Source organism: Lagenorhynchus albirostris, chromosome 14, assembly GCF_949774975.1.
Source record: "Lagenorhynchus albirostris chromosome 14, mLagAlb1.1, whole genome shotgun sequence".
NCBI classification, from domain to species: Eukaryota; Metazoa; Chordata; class Mammalia; order Artiodactyla; family Delphinidae; genus Lagenorhynchus; species Lagenorhynchus albirostris.
Window position 1 is genome coordinate 17,400,280 of NC_083108.1, and position 17,487 is coordinate 17,417,766.

At 37.7% G+C, this 17,487-nt stretch overlaps 1 protein-coding gene across 1 annotated transcript in view; it reads right to left on the minus strand.

Moving 5' to 3' along the window:
* WDR7 (WD repeat domain 7) overlaps positions 1-17,487 on the minus strand; it is a 374,300-nt gene that overhangs the window by 63,629 nt on the left and 293,184 nt on the right. Inside the window, exon 27 of the mRNA XM_060120872.1 lies at positions 10,765-10,864. Coding sequence (XP_059976855.1) covers positions 10,765-10,864 — 100 coding nt within the window. The remainder of the gene's footprint in view (positions 1-10,764; positions 10,865-17,487) is intronic.

Below are 17,487 nucleotides of genomic sequence, written 5' to 3' on the forward strand. Positions count from 1 at the left end.
AACTTTAGTTACAAAATCTATGTTACGGAGTTAGCATTCATTAAGTCACAGAGGGAACTCCCTGGTGGTGCAGTGGTTAGGACTCTGCACGTCCACTGCAGGGGGCACGGGTTCCATCCCTGGTGGGGGAACTAAGAGCCCACAAGCTGCGTGGCCCAAAAAAAAAAAAAAAAAGTCACAGAGAAGAGGTGTCTCTACTTACCTATTGGAATGACTGTTTTTCACCTAAGATTTGTACATTTCTCAGGGTAATGCCAATTTGAAGATTGCTGTAACGTGAATCACTCACATATAATGGGGAAAACACCTCTCAGGTTCAGGTTTTGATAAGCGTGCTTCCACTACATTTCTTCTTCTTCTGGGCTTTGCAGGTGTTGCACCTTCTGCCTGGAATCATGGCCCTGCCCTTCCCCTTTCCTGCTTAACTCCCATAGTGAATGGCTCAGTTCTGACGTCCTCTCCTTTAGAAAGCCCTTTCAGACCATCCTCCCTAGACTCCTAAACAAACCCGTGCGCATGTTCCTCCTGTGTTCTCCCATCGCACTCTAGACAGCCCTGCTGGAAAGGACAATCACAGTATTTCAACTCTGGGTTTATGTCTGTCTTCCAGATCAGAGTATAAATTCCTTGAGGGATTTTATAAGAAACAGTTCATATTTATTTATTTTTACCCCTTGCACATAATACGGTATCTGATACAGAGAAGAGTTATCATAAAATTATTTTTATTTTCCTTTTTTATAAATAAAATAAGTGATAACTCATGAATAAATGAATAAACAGTCCACGGTCCAAGATGAAACATACAGAAGGCAAAACAGACCAACTGTGGAGTTTCATCTTTTTTTTAATGAGAATAATTGCAGTTCAAGAGTCATTCGGTTATTCATAGGAATATTAGGGAAAGTATGAAAAAACGAATGCGCATGGACCTTGGGAAAGTAGTTTCAAAGCATTCTGATGATCAAATGCACAAACCTTTGGGCCTAGCACTGTGAATCCAGGAATTTACCCTAAGAAAACCAGATAGGCATAGAAAGTTATATAAATAAGGCTATTCAATGTAGCACTGTTTATGATGGTGAGAAACTGGGGGTAGGGGACTTAAATGTTAATTGATAGAGGATTGGCTAATGAATTCTACATCTGTGTACTAGAACATTACGTAGTCATTCGAACAGATTAAAATGGCCCTTCAAACTTAATACGTCCAGAACCTAAGTCCTGGCCTTCGTCCCACACCTCGCCTGCTTTTCTCTCAGTCGTTAATGGCACCATCATCCTTTTAGGTGCTCAAGACTCAAATCTATGAGTCACCCTTGAACTCTTCCTTTCTCTCACCACTGCCTTTCCCTGAACTTTCCACCCTGCACCCTACATGTGAACCATCATCAAGACGTGTTGGCTCTGCTTACAAAACATATCCTTTATGTGTCAGATTTCTCCACCACTACTGTAACAACCCTAGTCCCAGCTCAGCAGCTATTAATCTTTTAAAGTAAAAACAGATCAAACCAGTTCCTGTTTTTAGGATCTATCCTACAGAGAGAAAAGCAGCAGTATATAAAGGTGCTCACTGCAGCTCTGTATGTACGAACACAGAGCTGGACTTAATGTGGATAGTTCATCAACAGAATAATAGTTTGATAGAGTATTTTACATTTTGTAAAGAACATGTTAGATCAATGGTGTTTGACCTGGAAGTTTAGCTATGATGTACTATTAAGATTTTTTTTTTAGGCTGCAGAGTACTATGTCTCTTGTGATTCCAAAGTTGTGAAGTAAAGAACAAAAGCCTTTCAAAAGCAAAGCAAGCAAAAAATAATTGTTAAAAACATCATATATTTCCAATCATGATGCTATGAAACTAGAAATCAACTATGAAACAAACTGCAAAAAAAAAAAAATCATGTAACATCATATAATTTCCTCACTTGAAATTCTCTAATGGTAACCCATCACACTGAAATAAAATCTGAGATCCCCACCCTAGCCTTCATGATCAGATCCTGCCTTCTTATCACACCCCATCTCAAATCTATCTTCCAACTTGCTCACAAATTGAATGCACTTTGCGGTTGTCTGTTTTCTGTTCCCCGAACTTTCCAATGTTATTCCCACCTTAGTCATTGTACTGACTGCCCCTCGTCCTTATAACGCTCTTCTTCTAGATGGTCACATAGTCTCGGGTTAAATGAAACCCCCTCAATGCGCTCACCCCTGAACGCCTGAAGTAGGTACCCGTCATCCCTTTGTATTATCATCTCACTCCATGATATTTTCTTGTCTTCTCTCACTGAACAGAAGCTCCTTGAGGGCAGGATCCACACCTGCTTTGTTTGCAACTAATAGCAGGCACTACTTGCTATCATTGAATGCGCTATATGGACTCACAGGGAGAAATGATACATTGTTAGGTAAAAATAAAACGGGTTGCAGAAGCTATTATATTATTGGGGAGGAGGGAGGAAATAATATTATTTGTATATCACAGAAATAAGACTCAAAGTATTTACAATATATAGCTAAACAAGAATTAACTCTAAGGGACAGGTTTCAGTGGACTTTAACTCTCCACTTTAAATATTTTATTATTGCTTGAGGTTATTTTTTAATAAGCATGAATTACATTTATAATCTGAAGAAGCAATTAATAAATTTCATTCATTTTCCAGAGAAAAAGAGAGGTTGACTTGCTCCTTCACCAGCTGCTATGTATCTTCCTCTTCCCTTGCTCTCATGTAAATGCTAATCATTCAAGCATTATATCTTGACTTCTCATGGAAATTACAGAAATTACTCAATTTCGACTGGCCAGGTATCAGTAGGTCATTACTGCCAACGAAAACAAAATAATTCCTGTAAGAAAATAATTGTTACAGGAAGCTTCAAAGCTTCATGCTGAGAAAGAGGAAGGGAGGAAGGGAGGAAGGGAGGAAGGGAGGAAGGGAGGAAGGGAGGAAGGAAGGAAGGGAGGAAGGAAGGGAAGAAGGAAGGAAGGAAGGATTGGGAATTGGCCACAGCTTGCCAGATCCAGAGATGAAGCAGAATGAAAAAATTTTCAACCAACTCCAAATAAGGTAACAACAATCCTTAAGATCCTAACTACCGTTTTCCTTTGAGTTATAAAGGCAACCATCTAAGCAGCATAAAAAGGCTTGTAATTTATCCAAAGAGGTAAATTTATAAATAAACTAGACTGAATTTCAACAGAGATAAGTAATGAAAGGATAAAGAATAAATGATATGCAAATAAGAGAGAATGAGAACATTCACAGCTATGCCTGTTGAAAGCAAGAGAAACTACAAAGAAAATTATGCTGCCTAACAAGTGAGAAACTGAAAATAATAAAATGGCTGACTCACTGACCTAATCTTTCCTATCTTAAAAAGGATGCTGAAGAAAACAGATGTGGAAAATTACACAGTAATAAAATCCTTGAAGAAAACCCAGTGGTGGTTATTTAATATATGACTTTAAATATACACAAACAGATGGGCCAAAAATTGGAATATACTGGCAATTGAGAATACCATATTTAAAAATCAGCTTCACTCAGAAAGATTCTAATATAGCAGTAACATGAAAAGTAATATTTGTAATGATTTCAAAAAATTACTAAAAAATATATCAGTAGAACAATAGATTAATGCTATAGAAAAATCAGGAAAGACAAAAGAATAATTATTAAACTTGGATGGTTGAGGACAGAACAGTAAGTATAATCTTAACTTTGCTAATTAGTTGGTTTGATATTCTACTCATTCTACTTTTAAGATTTATCAAATTGTTCTGGAATAAAAAGTGGCAAAAAAAAAAAAATTCCTAAAATAGAAATTGTAATGGATCTAGCTGGTACGAAGTCATGTATACCTGAGGAGGAGGAAACAGTTCAGGGCTGACTGATTTTGTCTTATTTAATCAATGACTCAATAATAATTATGATGGCTAACATTTTTAAGCACTTATTATTGGCTGATGTTTGCTTTATATATAAATATATTCTTTTAACCTTTACAACACGATGCTAAGACGGTTATTGTGTCCATTTTATAGATGAAGAAACTAAAGCACAGAGAATTTAAGTACAATGTTCTCAGCCTCAAAGCTAATAAGGGCTGAGCAAGAATTTGAACCCAAGGCAGTCTGGCTCCAGGATCTGCTCTAAGACTGCCTTCCCTAATAAATAAAAGGAAATCAATAACTTGCTAATAGAATTTAATATTAAATTTGGTATATTACAAATACCATCAAAGAAACTGCATTTATCTGAGTCAGAAATATGGATACAAGAATTTGAGACGGCCACATAACTTAAAAGGGGTATAAGGAATTCAGAGAATGGTCAGGAATAAATTTCAATAGGACCATGAATAAAAAAGGAGCCAATATTCACTATTTTAATGTGACTTATTCTCAGCATTTTTGTTTACCAGGAGTGCTTCACCTATGAGTACACAGTAACTTTATATATTCAGTGAGATCAGACATTTCAATATAATCTAAAACCCAAGGTAATGGGAAAGGGGCATTTCTTGAAATCTTCACTGTGTTTGCAACAAATCATCCAACAGCCCAGGCTGTTGACCTGATTTGTCTCACCTGCTCAGAGGAAAGGGGGTCAATTATAATGTATGAATTCTTAGCCAAAGTCAGGAAGAAGAACAGATAAGTGAAGAAATCTGTACTCTGGGCAGTGGAGTGGTAAGAATTAACATTAGGGTACCCCAAGAAATTAAGAAATCTAGCTAAGGACATAATAAAAGGAAAATCAAGTCAGGTGGTGGTGCTATGGAAGTGAAGGTAGAATTTGAGAGAGAGGGAAACAAGTTGTACTAAACTATACTAAGGGGGCAGGGGGCCCGTTGCTAGTGGTATGGCGAGACAACCCTAGTGTGTTGGAGTGTATGATTTCAGTCGCTCTTGTCAAGGTGGAAACTAGAAGGTGTGGGGCAGAGGGGGTGTCACAGACCAGAGAAGTACAAAGGTAGGTACAGTAAGGGTTAGGAAATGCATTTTTTAAAGGCGCCAGAAAGGTGGATTTACCATGAAGCTCAGCTAATGAAATATATATATATTTATAGTTTGTTTTTGTTTCATTTTATGCAGGCCTCTGATTTTTTTTTTTTTCTTAAATATTGGGTTGGCCAAGAAGTTTGTTTGGGTTTTGCTGTAACATCTTATGAAAAACCTGAGTAAACTTTTTGGCCAACCCAATAGAAGTCTCCGAAACTATACATGCTGTAGACCCCATGCCCTGGAGCCTTAATGAATGAAATAGATTCTCCTCACAGTGTAATAAGTCTAGCTCTCAAAGTTACTTTGCAGTTGAGGACGAATGGGAACAAGGGAAGAGGAGGCTGACAGGAAAGCAACGAGGCCGTGGTCCTCATATTCCATAATCGCTTAAAGGTAATTGTGGTTTTTCTGATTTTCTCACTAGTTTAGTTAGATGCTCGGCAGATGCCTGTATATAACAACATGACTGGACCAGTCGGTGAGGTCTTGCTGGTTGAAGAATGAAGGTAAGCCGTGCTGGACAATGATGGGATAAATTAAGGTTTAAAGACCAGTGAAAACGGATCTGAACAGAGCTTAGGGTTGCTTTCAATACCATGGAATTAGCAAAGGAGCAGGGCAGAGGACATTCAGGAGATAAAGGTAAAGTAAGTGGACGAAATAACCTGTAGCCTCCTTCTTTCCACGTGGAGTAAGGAATCTGTAAGGCCAGAGGAGCTCAGCCTGTAGTAGGCTCATTGCTTTTTACAGCATTAGGCTGCGTGATAGGGCACATGTTAGCATTCCAGAATCCACCTCCTGCTCTATCTATAACGGACTATAGTGAGACCTCAGTTACTACCATTCTATAACAATCAATCTTCACTTCTGTTTTTTCCTTCATTATTTGACCCCTAGCAGGCCTGGTCATGGTCCACTACTGAAATATAGGTATATTCATGACTCACAAGAAAGAGGTTCTCTATGCTATTTCTGAAAAGACATTCTATTATCCTTTATACAGCAACAACAAGCTGATGAGGGGTTACTGACATACTAAAATGTAACTATATCCAAATTACAAATATATTTTTGATAGATTTGAGGCATACTTTGTTTTCATTTACCATGTCATATTATATTTCTTACTATATTTTTTACTCCAAACTCTCAGGGTATTTTGTTTGATCAACATGAATGAATTTTATTGTGCAACTACTATGTAGCAGGCACTAGAAAACGTGGGGCTTCAAAAATGAGTTCTTTATGGAATTTACTTAAAATTTTCAATAATAAAATTCTTTTACTAATTTAAGATTTAGATAAGACTTTGGCCACACTTTCTTCCTCTCATACCTCACTGCCTTTTTGGTCGCGTTATGTCAAAGTAAGAAAATAAGTGCCCAGATTTACCAAAGTGGATTAGATACCACCAAGTAACACAACCCAAACTTCCTAAGAAAAACTAGCTAACATGAACCTAAGAGAATCTTGCACAGAGCCAGCAGTTATTATTACAAAGAACGCATCCAAAAAGGATTGGAAAATCAGAGACAGATAATAACAAGTCTGCCAAACCAAAGGCAAATATTGTTAGAGGGAAGATCTGCATTGCTGATTTAACCAAACACACACTTGTAGCTCTAAGGATTCATGGAACCTAATTAACCTGCTTATCAAGAAGGCTGCTTTCCCAATGCAATTTAAAGCATTTCATCAGGAGTTACTTTTTTTTTTTTAAATTAAGCAGAATTCAAGTCAGGTATATTCCTAAATTGCTAGCAGTTGCCAAGTAAAAACACAGTTAGGAGCACAGCAGGATGTTAACTATTGAACTGCCTCAAAGGTTCTGATTTCCATCATCAGTGAGGTTCAGCCCAACACCACAGGTAAGAGCTGCCTTTAGAGAGGAAATCTACACATGGCCTACGGCAGTGCTGCCAGACTTTTCCACCAAAGCTCTCCTAAGGGGTGGGAGTCCTAGCCCTGACGATCTACAAACATTCTGAGGTCTCAAGGTTTATCTTTAAAATCTCCACAATTCATGTAATTTCATCACGATGTAATGTATTTCCAAGTTTATTTTAATATAACCAACACTTACTGAATACTACTTGCTAAGAATTTTACATAAATTACCTTACTTCTCACAATAATAGGCCCTATTTCTATCACTATTTTGTAGTGAGGAAACTTCACCACAGAAAAATAAAGCAATATATATATATTCTTTTGCGGTGCACGGGCCTCTCACTGTTGTGGCCTCTCCCGTTGCGGAGCACAGGCTCCGGACGTGCAGGCTCAGCAGCCATGGCTCATGGGCCCAGCCGCTACGCAGCATGTGGGATCTTCCCGGACTGGGGCACGAACCCGTGTCCCCTGCATCGGCAGGCGGACTCTCAACCACTGCGCCACCAGGGAAGCCCTAAGCAATGTTCTTAAGCTTATGAAATGGAGATGGGATTTAAGCCACACAAGTTTCTATTTGTTCTTCTCCAGTATATTACACTACACTGTTTTAAATCACTTTTCAGTTAAATGAGTTAACTCTTCCTCCTCTAGTTGCTTAAGTCAGAGGTCAGCAAACCTTTTCTGTTAAGGGGCATGTAATACATTTGATAGGCTTTGTGGACCATATATGGTCTTTGTTGGCTACTACAACTCAGTTCTGCCACTGTAGTGTCACAGCAGCCATACGCGATCCTTACATGAACGATGTGGTTGTATTCCAGTAAAATTATATTTACTGAAACGGGTGGCAGGCAGGTTTGGGCGATAGCTTGTAAACTCTTAAAATAAGTAAAATTCCTGTTCCAGACTGAATGCCTATTTATCTTGTGGTTTTGTATAATTGCCTGTACTAGTTTGAGAACACGTCATAAGAAAACTGATTTAAAAAAAAAAAGAAGCCAATGCCAAAAGGTAAGGGAAAGAGATTTGACGTTTCTATCTAACCTTTACCAACTAATTGAATGATGATGACAGGGAACCTATATGTTCCTCCCCCTATTCCCTCAGCCATGGGTCCTCTGCTTCCACTGGGCCCAGGGACATTTCCTCAGCCTCTGGCATCCTGGACAGGCCACAGCAGGTCTTCCCATCACCTGTGACTCTCATCATGTAGGTGGTTGCCCCTTATCTTTCCACCTAATTGGAATCTACCCCTGGAGTCCAGTGAATTTACTAATTGTCCCTTCTACATCTTTTATGTCATATCTCTATGTCTTTGCTCATGTTAGGAAAATTGTCCCTCTCTCTCTGTTCACTGATTCCAATAACTAATTCAAAAAATACTTTACTACATTCCTAGTTCAAAATTCCTAGTCCTTTGATTCACCTCTAAAATATCATTTTTTGAACATGCCAACTATACTTGTGTATTCTGTTTCAACTGTCGACTCACGTATTTCAAACACTACAACACTAATACCATAAAAGAATTAAGAGAATCCCTTAAGAGCTCATTGTCACTGGATAAAACTGGTAACTGGCAAAAGTAGTTAAGATTGATTTTAGAGATTTAGCTTTGTTTTTATGCTCTGAATGATGAGAGTAAAGGGTAACCTCCTCTTTCACACAGAACTGGAAGGTAAAGGTTATTCCATCGTTCGACACTAATGACAGTTTGGGGTATCAAAATAAAGAAGCTGAGGTAGAAAAATGTCATGGGGAGACTGAAATGTCTAAGCGTAATAAAATAATGTACAGAAAATAAAGTGAAATAGGAATGACATTACAAATTCCTGTTAAGAAAGAATGTCATTGATTGGTAAGTGTTTCTTAAATAATTTCGTGAAAAAGAATAAGATATTCAAATTATTCATGTTTCTTTCATGTTACCAAGATCTTCACTGAGACCACTGTCAGGATATGTATGCTCAGGTCGGTCTGTTGCTTTCTCATTAGTTTTTCACTGCTGCTCTTTCACTCCTCTTTGGGTTTCGTCACCGTGCTCACGCTGTCTCACTCTCCTCTCTGTTGGTGGCAATAGTGTCCTCTCTATGATTTCCTCACTTCTATTTTAAAGAAAGTTGAAAAGGTCCCCTTATTCAATTTTTTTTTGTCTTTACCTTGTTGCTGTTTGTGCCTTATTTCTCTCAAGTTGGCTAATAATAATATACAGTTGACCCTTGAATGACACTAGCTTGAACCGCGAGGGTCCTCTCATACTCAGATTTCAATAGTAAATACTATAGCTCTACACCATCCAGGGTTGGTTGAATCCCCAGATGCAGAACCAGGGATATGGAGGAACCAGGGATAAGGAGGGTCAACTATAAGTTACATGTGGGTCTGCACCTCTAACCCCAGCGGTGTTCAGGGTCAACTGCATTCCAATTTTTAAAAACTGATTTACCAAAAGAAATTCTGAAAATGCTGTTTGAAGAATCTGTCTCTCTTAGGAGAGAATGTTATAGACAATATGTAACTTCATTTTTAAGCAAGTATTCAGAGTGGTTTCATTGCTCAAAGTGAGAGTTCGGAGTAAAGAAATACAGTCACCAATGAGGAGTTAATGTCTTTTAAAGAAAATAAATCACGCAAAGGATATTCAATAGTTACATCAGTGTGGCAAATGATGCATATTCCACGCACTTCCAGGAAATGCACAATGCACACTCACGCATTAGAGCCTCTGAGAAGGCCTGCGTAAAGAAACGTGTTATATTCGAACAGTACCCCCAAACTTGTCTGACCCCTGAAACTTCTACCCCCAATACCTGTTACCATCTCTTAGAACTATTTCACGGAAAGCTGCCAGAGAAACTTTTGGAGAACTAATTAATAGTTTATTAAATTTAAGAGGCAATTTAAAATTTAGCTACATCCTGATGTATTTCTTCATATTCCTTCTGGAAATTCCTAATACAGTTGAATATATCCATCTAATACTACGGTTGAATACAGTTCCTAATTCCTGATTGAATATATCAGCATTGATAGATGCTACAGTGAAAAATAAGAAGTTATTGGACAGTAATGAAAGCAAGCTTGGAACTATTTATCAATGACCACAATAAATTCACAATGATCAGGGTGGAGCCTAGCCCTGCTTTTGCCGTTAACTAACAGTGTGACTCTGGAAGAGAGATTTAAAGTCTGGGAGCTTTGATTCACTTACATGTAAAGTGGGGCTAGACCTGCTCCATCTACCCAACTGGTACATTCGGAGAACGAAGGGCTCAAGATCAAGACCGAGAAGAATTTCTCATAAACAATGAAGTTTTATAAAAGCAGAGAAAGTTATAAACGTATAAAAGAGGAATATATCTCAAATAGAGACTCAGTTTCCTTACAGATCCACACTAAATGCCATTATGATTTCTGCCTTTCTTGAACTCTGAGTAGAATACTGTCTTATAATCGCTAAAGATCTCATTTTACATAGTCAGAAAACTAATTTTTGTTTAGCCACTAATCATAATAATGTATCACCAATTTTTTTTCAGAAAACGAGGCAAAAATAAGAAATTCAGAAAACTTTGTTTAAAAGAAGAAAAGATTTATTGCAAAGTGGTTTGTGAGTAGTGCGTACCACCTTACTCAAGGCTCTATTACGAACCCATCTGTGGCAACTCTTCATTCCCAGTGAATAAAGACAGTAGGGGTCTATATTCTCTGAGTCCTTCATTAAACTATTGATCCCTTTAGCATTACCCATAATGTTCCAGCAGCTCAGCACGTCAACTGGTGAAGTGCTGGTCTCTCACTCCTTTCAATAACTTGTGCACTTTATGGAGAGGAAGTCATAATGATTTATTTACCTGACACTTTCCAGTCCGGATGTCGTACAGGGCCACTGAACCATGGCGAGCTCCAACTGCTATTCTGTGATTCCGCTCATAATAGCTGACCATGTAGAACCTGGATTGAACATTTGAACAACAAAAAAACAGAAAAAACAGGTGAGATGACCTGCACATCAAAGTGGATAGCAACACACTTCAAAGATTAAAGCCAGCTCTGATATATATTTTTAAATAACTATATGTATATCTGTAATTAATATATTGAGATTTTTCAAAAATGTTTCATTGTAATAATTCTTAAAATCAACTGAAAGAAAAATGATGCAGAATACCGCTTAGACCTGTTAATGATTATTTTCAATAGAAAACAATTTCTTAACTACAAACACCATTGAATTTTGAAACAAGAGATAAGGGTCACATACAAAAAAGATGAAAACTCAAGTTTTGCTACAGTGACTATTCTGCAAATATTTCTATTTGAACAGAAATAGAAAAGATGAAAAGTCTTATATATTCAATCTAATTATGCTCTCAGGGTTTATTACAGTATTAAGGAATGCAAAATACTTTCCAGCAGGACAGTCATAAAAAAGCTGCATAAATATGAAGCTTAAACGTTCATATCAATAATTTAGAATGAAATTAGAAAGTTATCCACCAAAAAGTTATCTGGAAAATTCTCTAGAATTTCCACATTTATCAGTTTATCTAAATGATAACTGTGACTATTGGTAGTATAAATAAGCATATTTGGTGATTTGGCATTGCATGAAAATAGGATTTAGGGAGGAGGCCTTGAAAGTCGTAAAAGGTTGATTTATTTTTATTTGTTTACTTTTCTAGATTAATTTTCATGATGATCAAGTATTCGAATTCCTGATCTATGCTTTGTTATGATTTAATGGCCATATGGCTAGAGCCTGGGAAGGTAAGAATAAAAATTATTAGAAGTGTAAATAAGGTATGATTTTATGTCCCCGAAGAGTTTTGAATATGCCTTCCCATTATCTAGTCCTATTGTCTCAGTGAGCATTACCCAGATAAATAAGTGGCCTACCCTCAATATTTCTGAGGATATTACATCAATTTTACTACACATTCCTTGCCATTTTTCTCTTTGATTCCCTGCTACTAATCTAAATTTTCTGCTATTATTTTTTTAAAAGACAGGATGGGGAGGCAAAACAAATGACAGAAAAGAAATATCATTTCTCTAATGCTTTCTTGAGATTGATATAGAGTAAAAAACCTAGTAGGGCATAGGACTCCATTTCTGAAATTCTGGTAAGAGAGGCAGAGAGAGAGAGGGAGAGAGGGAGAGAAGATACTTGTGAGCATTTTGAAACCAGGGACAGTCTGACAAAGCCATTTTGGCATTAACAGACATTATGACATTCATACATATTTTATAAATCTGGAAAACAAGCTATTAAGTGTTTAAACTTTTTATTTGATACTTATTACCAAGGAATGGATTCAATAATACTTCTGTCCTATCCCTAAGCCTCATTCAATGAGGCAACTTTTTTCCTCTTCAGTGGAAGATGAATGCTTCATTTCTAGTTACATGAAAGATACTACTTTAGGATGTCCTGTTGGTTTTTGCTGTGCTCAGGTATGAGATGTTCTCTTTGCGTACAGGTTTGAGGGAAGGAAGGGGAGTGGAGGCTCCTGACACACATGAAGCTTCCCCACTATTCAGTGGTTAGTAAAAAGTTTCTTAAAAGCTTTTCTTTTCTAAAGCATCCTATTACTGCCCTCGGTAGAAAAGGCAGGAATCAGCAATCAGCATTCAAAATGTAATGTTTCCATAGTCAAAAACAAGAGGTTTAGAAGAGTTTAAAAATGTTTACTATTACGTTATTCAATAATGACAGTGGTCTAAGTATTGGGCATCAGTATATATCTATATGTATGCCTATGTCTACATCTAAACACACATAAGCCCACACAATTTAAATCCTATTAGAGTAACATGGAATATAATAGCTAACAAATGTTTTAACAAATATCTATTCTGTGCAGGTTAATAGCCACAGGAAAATAACATTTCTAGAGGTATTTTGTTGTCCACTGTTAAACTTTGCACAGACATAACAGTTGTATTGCCCAAATCCTACTGCGAAACATGAATATAATTACCCCTCAAAATAATCCTCTTCAAACCAAACCGTTGGTAAAATACATTTATGTTGACCAAAATTTTACTTAGTTAAACTCAAATCTAAAAGTTTTGTTACACTGACCATTTTCTATGCTCTGGATATCAACCTTCTATATCATCCTTCTATATTATCTACAGACACCATTATTTATGGGAGAAAAAAAAGATCAAATCTATTCTTGGTATCAAATCTTTAGTCTGCCTGAAAGGACCATATATTACAGGTCTGCATTTTTCATTCTTTGCAATTTACTACTAGGCTAATACTCCTAAAACACCTTAAAGAATTCTGGACAGTGAAGGTCTCATGGCATGTTTTTAATCTTTGGATTTCTTGTGAAACTTTTTATTTCTTTAACAGTCTCTCCTTTAACAGAGGAAATCCAAGGTATGTATGCAGTCACTTCCCAAGTATCCACTCTGGGGACTGGCTGCAGTGAGCCTAACTCTTCTGAGGGTTTCTAGAGCCCGCCATGCACCCAGACTACTCTTCTCCTGAAAGCAGTTCTCCACTGGGGGGCTGTCAAGATTTAAGGATGGTGCGATGCACGTTACTTGACCCTACCCCAAAAAGGATCAATGGACTGCACAGCAGGATCCATCCTAGTTCTTAAGACTATTCTAGTCTTGACCTGACCCCACATGGGAGTCTTGAATTCCTCCAAAATTTGGGGGGAGGGCTCTCAGAGTAAGGGTTCACCTGTGCTGAGCCTTCTGGAAATGGTATCTCAGTCTCTAGTTCACTGCATTGATAACATGCACTTGGGCAGTATTTCTTGGGCAACAACCTGCCACGAATCTTTCTGTTACACTCGAGTTACAACAATGGTTTTCCTCTATTCGGCCCACAACAAGGAAACTGTTAAGTCAGAGGAAACATTACCACTCAAGTATATGAAAGACGAATAAAGTGGAATTGAATAACGTTGCAAAATGTATTTCTTGCTGGGGCTGCGGTGGTCATCATCCAAAAATTTTGAAGTCACTGATCTCCTTGCTTTCATTACTGTCCACGTGCAGCCAGAGTGATCCTTTTCAGCCATAAATCAGATCATCTCTCCTGTGTGTTCACAACCATCCTTCAAGATCTGGCCCTACGTGATCTGGCCCTAACACCTCTCGGACTTCCTATTCCCTTTGCTTGCTCTGCTCTGGTCATACTGATCTCCTTATGCTTTCGTGAATATTCCAAGAGTGTACCCACTTTGGAGTTTAACGTTTGCTATTCCCTCTGCTTGAAAATCTCATCTGCCCGGTATCTCCAGGGCTTGTGCCCTTGCTTCATTTAGGTCTCTGTCCCAAGGTTATCTTGATAAGGAAGGCCTTTATGGGCCATCCTATTTAATACAGCAGACTTTCCTCCACTACTCTTGAGTCCAATATCCTATTTTTTCTTTATTGTATTTATCATCTTTTTGACATTAAACAATAATTTTTTGTTTATTGCTTGTTTCCCTCCATCAGAGACTTTTTTGTGTATGAATACATAAACAGGGTCCAATCAAGCAGCATACAGCAGTACGAAGTTTAATGCTGTAGGAAGTCCAAATCACTATGCTTATCCTTCAGTGACTACTTTATAAACTAGGCTAAACATATCAAGTTTTAAGACCACGGAATATTTCATAAGGTCTAAAATAATAATTGGTATAAACAACAAAGGAAATCAAAGCTGTCTATAAAAGTTAGGCAGAAATCAACAAACAGAAAGCAGCCGCATGACCCTTCTAAAAAATGTATTTTCAATTGAGACAAACAATTGCAGATTTACAAAAAGATATCTGTAAAGGCCCTTGAGGTCTGAGTACATTGCATGAGACTGATGGTTGCATAATGGAAATTATTTAATTGTGTCTTGGGGAACTAGAAAAGATTATTTGGTCTGAAACTCAAGAAGGCAAATATAGTCTAAATAATGATACATACAATAAAGTAGGTATTTTTGGTACAAATGTGCTGGGAATAAAATTATTCTAAGAATTTGCCAGGTATTTATATAGGCACACATAAATTTCACTGAACATGGTATCACACAAAACATAATTAAAAGAAATAATCAATTATCGATCATTACTAAATATTAGAATAGGTTATTATATTTCTCCAAAGCATATTTGTGACATCAACTCCTCAGAAGTAACACACAACAGGGTGCCACCCACCCATAACTGGGCGGTTTATGATGTGAAACACAAATGTGTATTGGGTCCACTCCAGGGCGGGATTCTGGAGCAAATCATGTTGCTTAAGAGTTTGCCAAGCACCCAATACCTAAATCTAAACAACTTTGGTATTCTCTACTTATAGTCTCCCTTGAATTAATGACCTTTTTTATTTTTATTAAAAATGGCCCTCAAATAAGAGAAACTTGTGTGAAACTTAAAAGTCAATTTGGAAAAATACAGGAAGAGGAAACATGCAACTCTCAACAGAGATATGATTTAGGAGAAAGACAGAAACCTGTAAAATCACTTTCTCAACTATGACTTTGATAATCTGCAATGATTTCAGGATGTTAATACTGTATATAGTGTCCTTGAGCATTAAAATACAACAAGGAACACTCTTCAACTAATCCAAAATTCATCTCCAGCTAAAATGAGCCCACCTAAAATCTAAGGATGTAAGGAACAGAATGTATGAGCTATAAGTACGATTTATAACTAGTTACAAGTCACTACTACTGAGGACAAACTGTGTAACAGGCACTGTCCTGAGAACTGGTATATGTATTTCCAGGAGTAGCTGAGGTATTAGGAGCAATTCTTATCTAGTTGCTTTTACAAATTCTTGATGTTGATTTAAAATGGTTCAAAAACTTTGGACTCTTTGTTTAAAAGGTATTAAGGCAATATGCACTTGTAAAAAACCACCACTAATATGTATTAGTGTATATGTATATGTACATATTAGTGTATATGTAGTATATATGTATACATATAATGTATGCATATATGTATGCATACAAGTGCATTTTACAATATACACTTGTAAAAAGCCACCACTAATATGTATTAGTGTATATGTATATATTAGTGTATATGTATACATATACATATATGTATATGTATAGTAAAAAGTAAGTCTTTCCTCTCATACCCCCTCCTTCACCAAGGGTTAATTACTGTTAACAATTTGGTGGATCTTCCCAGCTTTTTCTAATGTTTATTACAAAAATAGTATCATATTACATCTATTATTCTACAACTTCCTTTTCTTCCCTCAATAGTTCATGGAACATCCTCCCACATCAGTATAAATGAATCCACGTCATCCTTTCTCACACCTGCATTGTACCCCTGTGCATTTATACTCCATTATTTAACTCTTCCCTTTCTGACATTTAAGTTATATTATACATAGATTCTTGTATACGTAGGTGAGTATTTTTGTAGGATAGATTCCCCAAAGCAACATTCTGGATTAAAGCATACACACATTTTATTTTATTTTATTATTTTAAAATTTTTATTTATTTATTGGCTGTGGTGGGTTTTCATTGCTGGGTGCGGGCTTTCTCTAGTTGCGGCAAGCAGGGGCTACTCTTTGTTGTGGTGTGCAGGCTTCTTACTACGGTGGCTAGTCTTGTTGTGGAGCACGGGCTCTAGGCGCAGGGGCTTCAGTAGTTGTGGCTCGCGGGCTCTAGAGCGCAGCCTCAGTAGTTGTAGCGCATGGGCTTAGTTGCTCCGTGGCATGTGGGATCTTCCCGGGCCAGGGCTCAAATCCGTGTCCCCTGCATTGGCAGGCGGATTCTTAACCACTGCGCCACCAGGGAAATCCAAGCATGCACACATTTAAAATTTTGATTACCTTCAATTCCCCGTAAAAGAGTGACCCCACTTGATATTATCAAATTTTCTACTTTTTTCGCCAATACAAGGAACAACTGCTATCACATTTTTGTTTTAATTTGCATGAAATAACTTTTTAGATTGGTTCATTTGATTGCACTCTGCAGGATATGCATGCAGATTTTTTATATTAATGAAAACAAAATTTATTTAAAATCTAATCAATACACTGCCTCCCTTTATTCATCGTGCCTACTCGATGAGGAGAGAGACTCCTCAGTATCCACGATGTGCTCCCAATAACCCCTGGACAAGATCTGAGCCCTCAACACAGGCAAAGCTGTTCTGCAGGGAAGAACGGCAGGTCTTCTGTGGTGGAGCAACGTACAGTTTGACAACGAGAAGGTACCAATGACAATACCCTTGTCCCCTTTTTGGCCAGGATGGGATGGGAAAGAGCTCTTCTGAGGGCGCCCACGTGAAAAGCCATGGCCTAAAAGATTCAGGAGTCAGTTCTCAGAGCACTGCTCAACAGCCCTCAGGGATGTCAGAGCTGCAAGCAAGGGGGGCGCTTTGTAGACATGTTTGTCTACATGCAGACATGTTTGTACACCTCCCCCGACAGAACTCCGGTCTCCATGCTGCTAATATGTTTGAACGATTCAGAGACACGAAAGTGGCTTTGGTGAAGGCATCAGCTCAAGGGGACCTGTGTTAGTTTTGGGGGTGTGAGCAGTGGAGGGTGAGGGAATGTTTTCTAGAAGTGCTTCATTCCAGTGA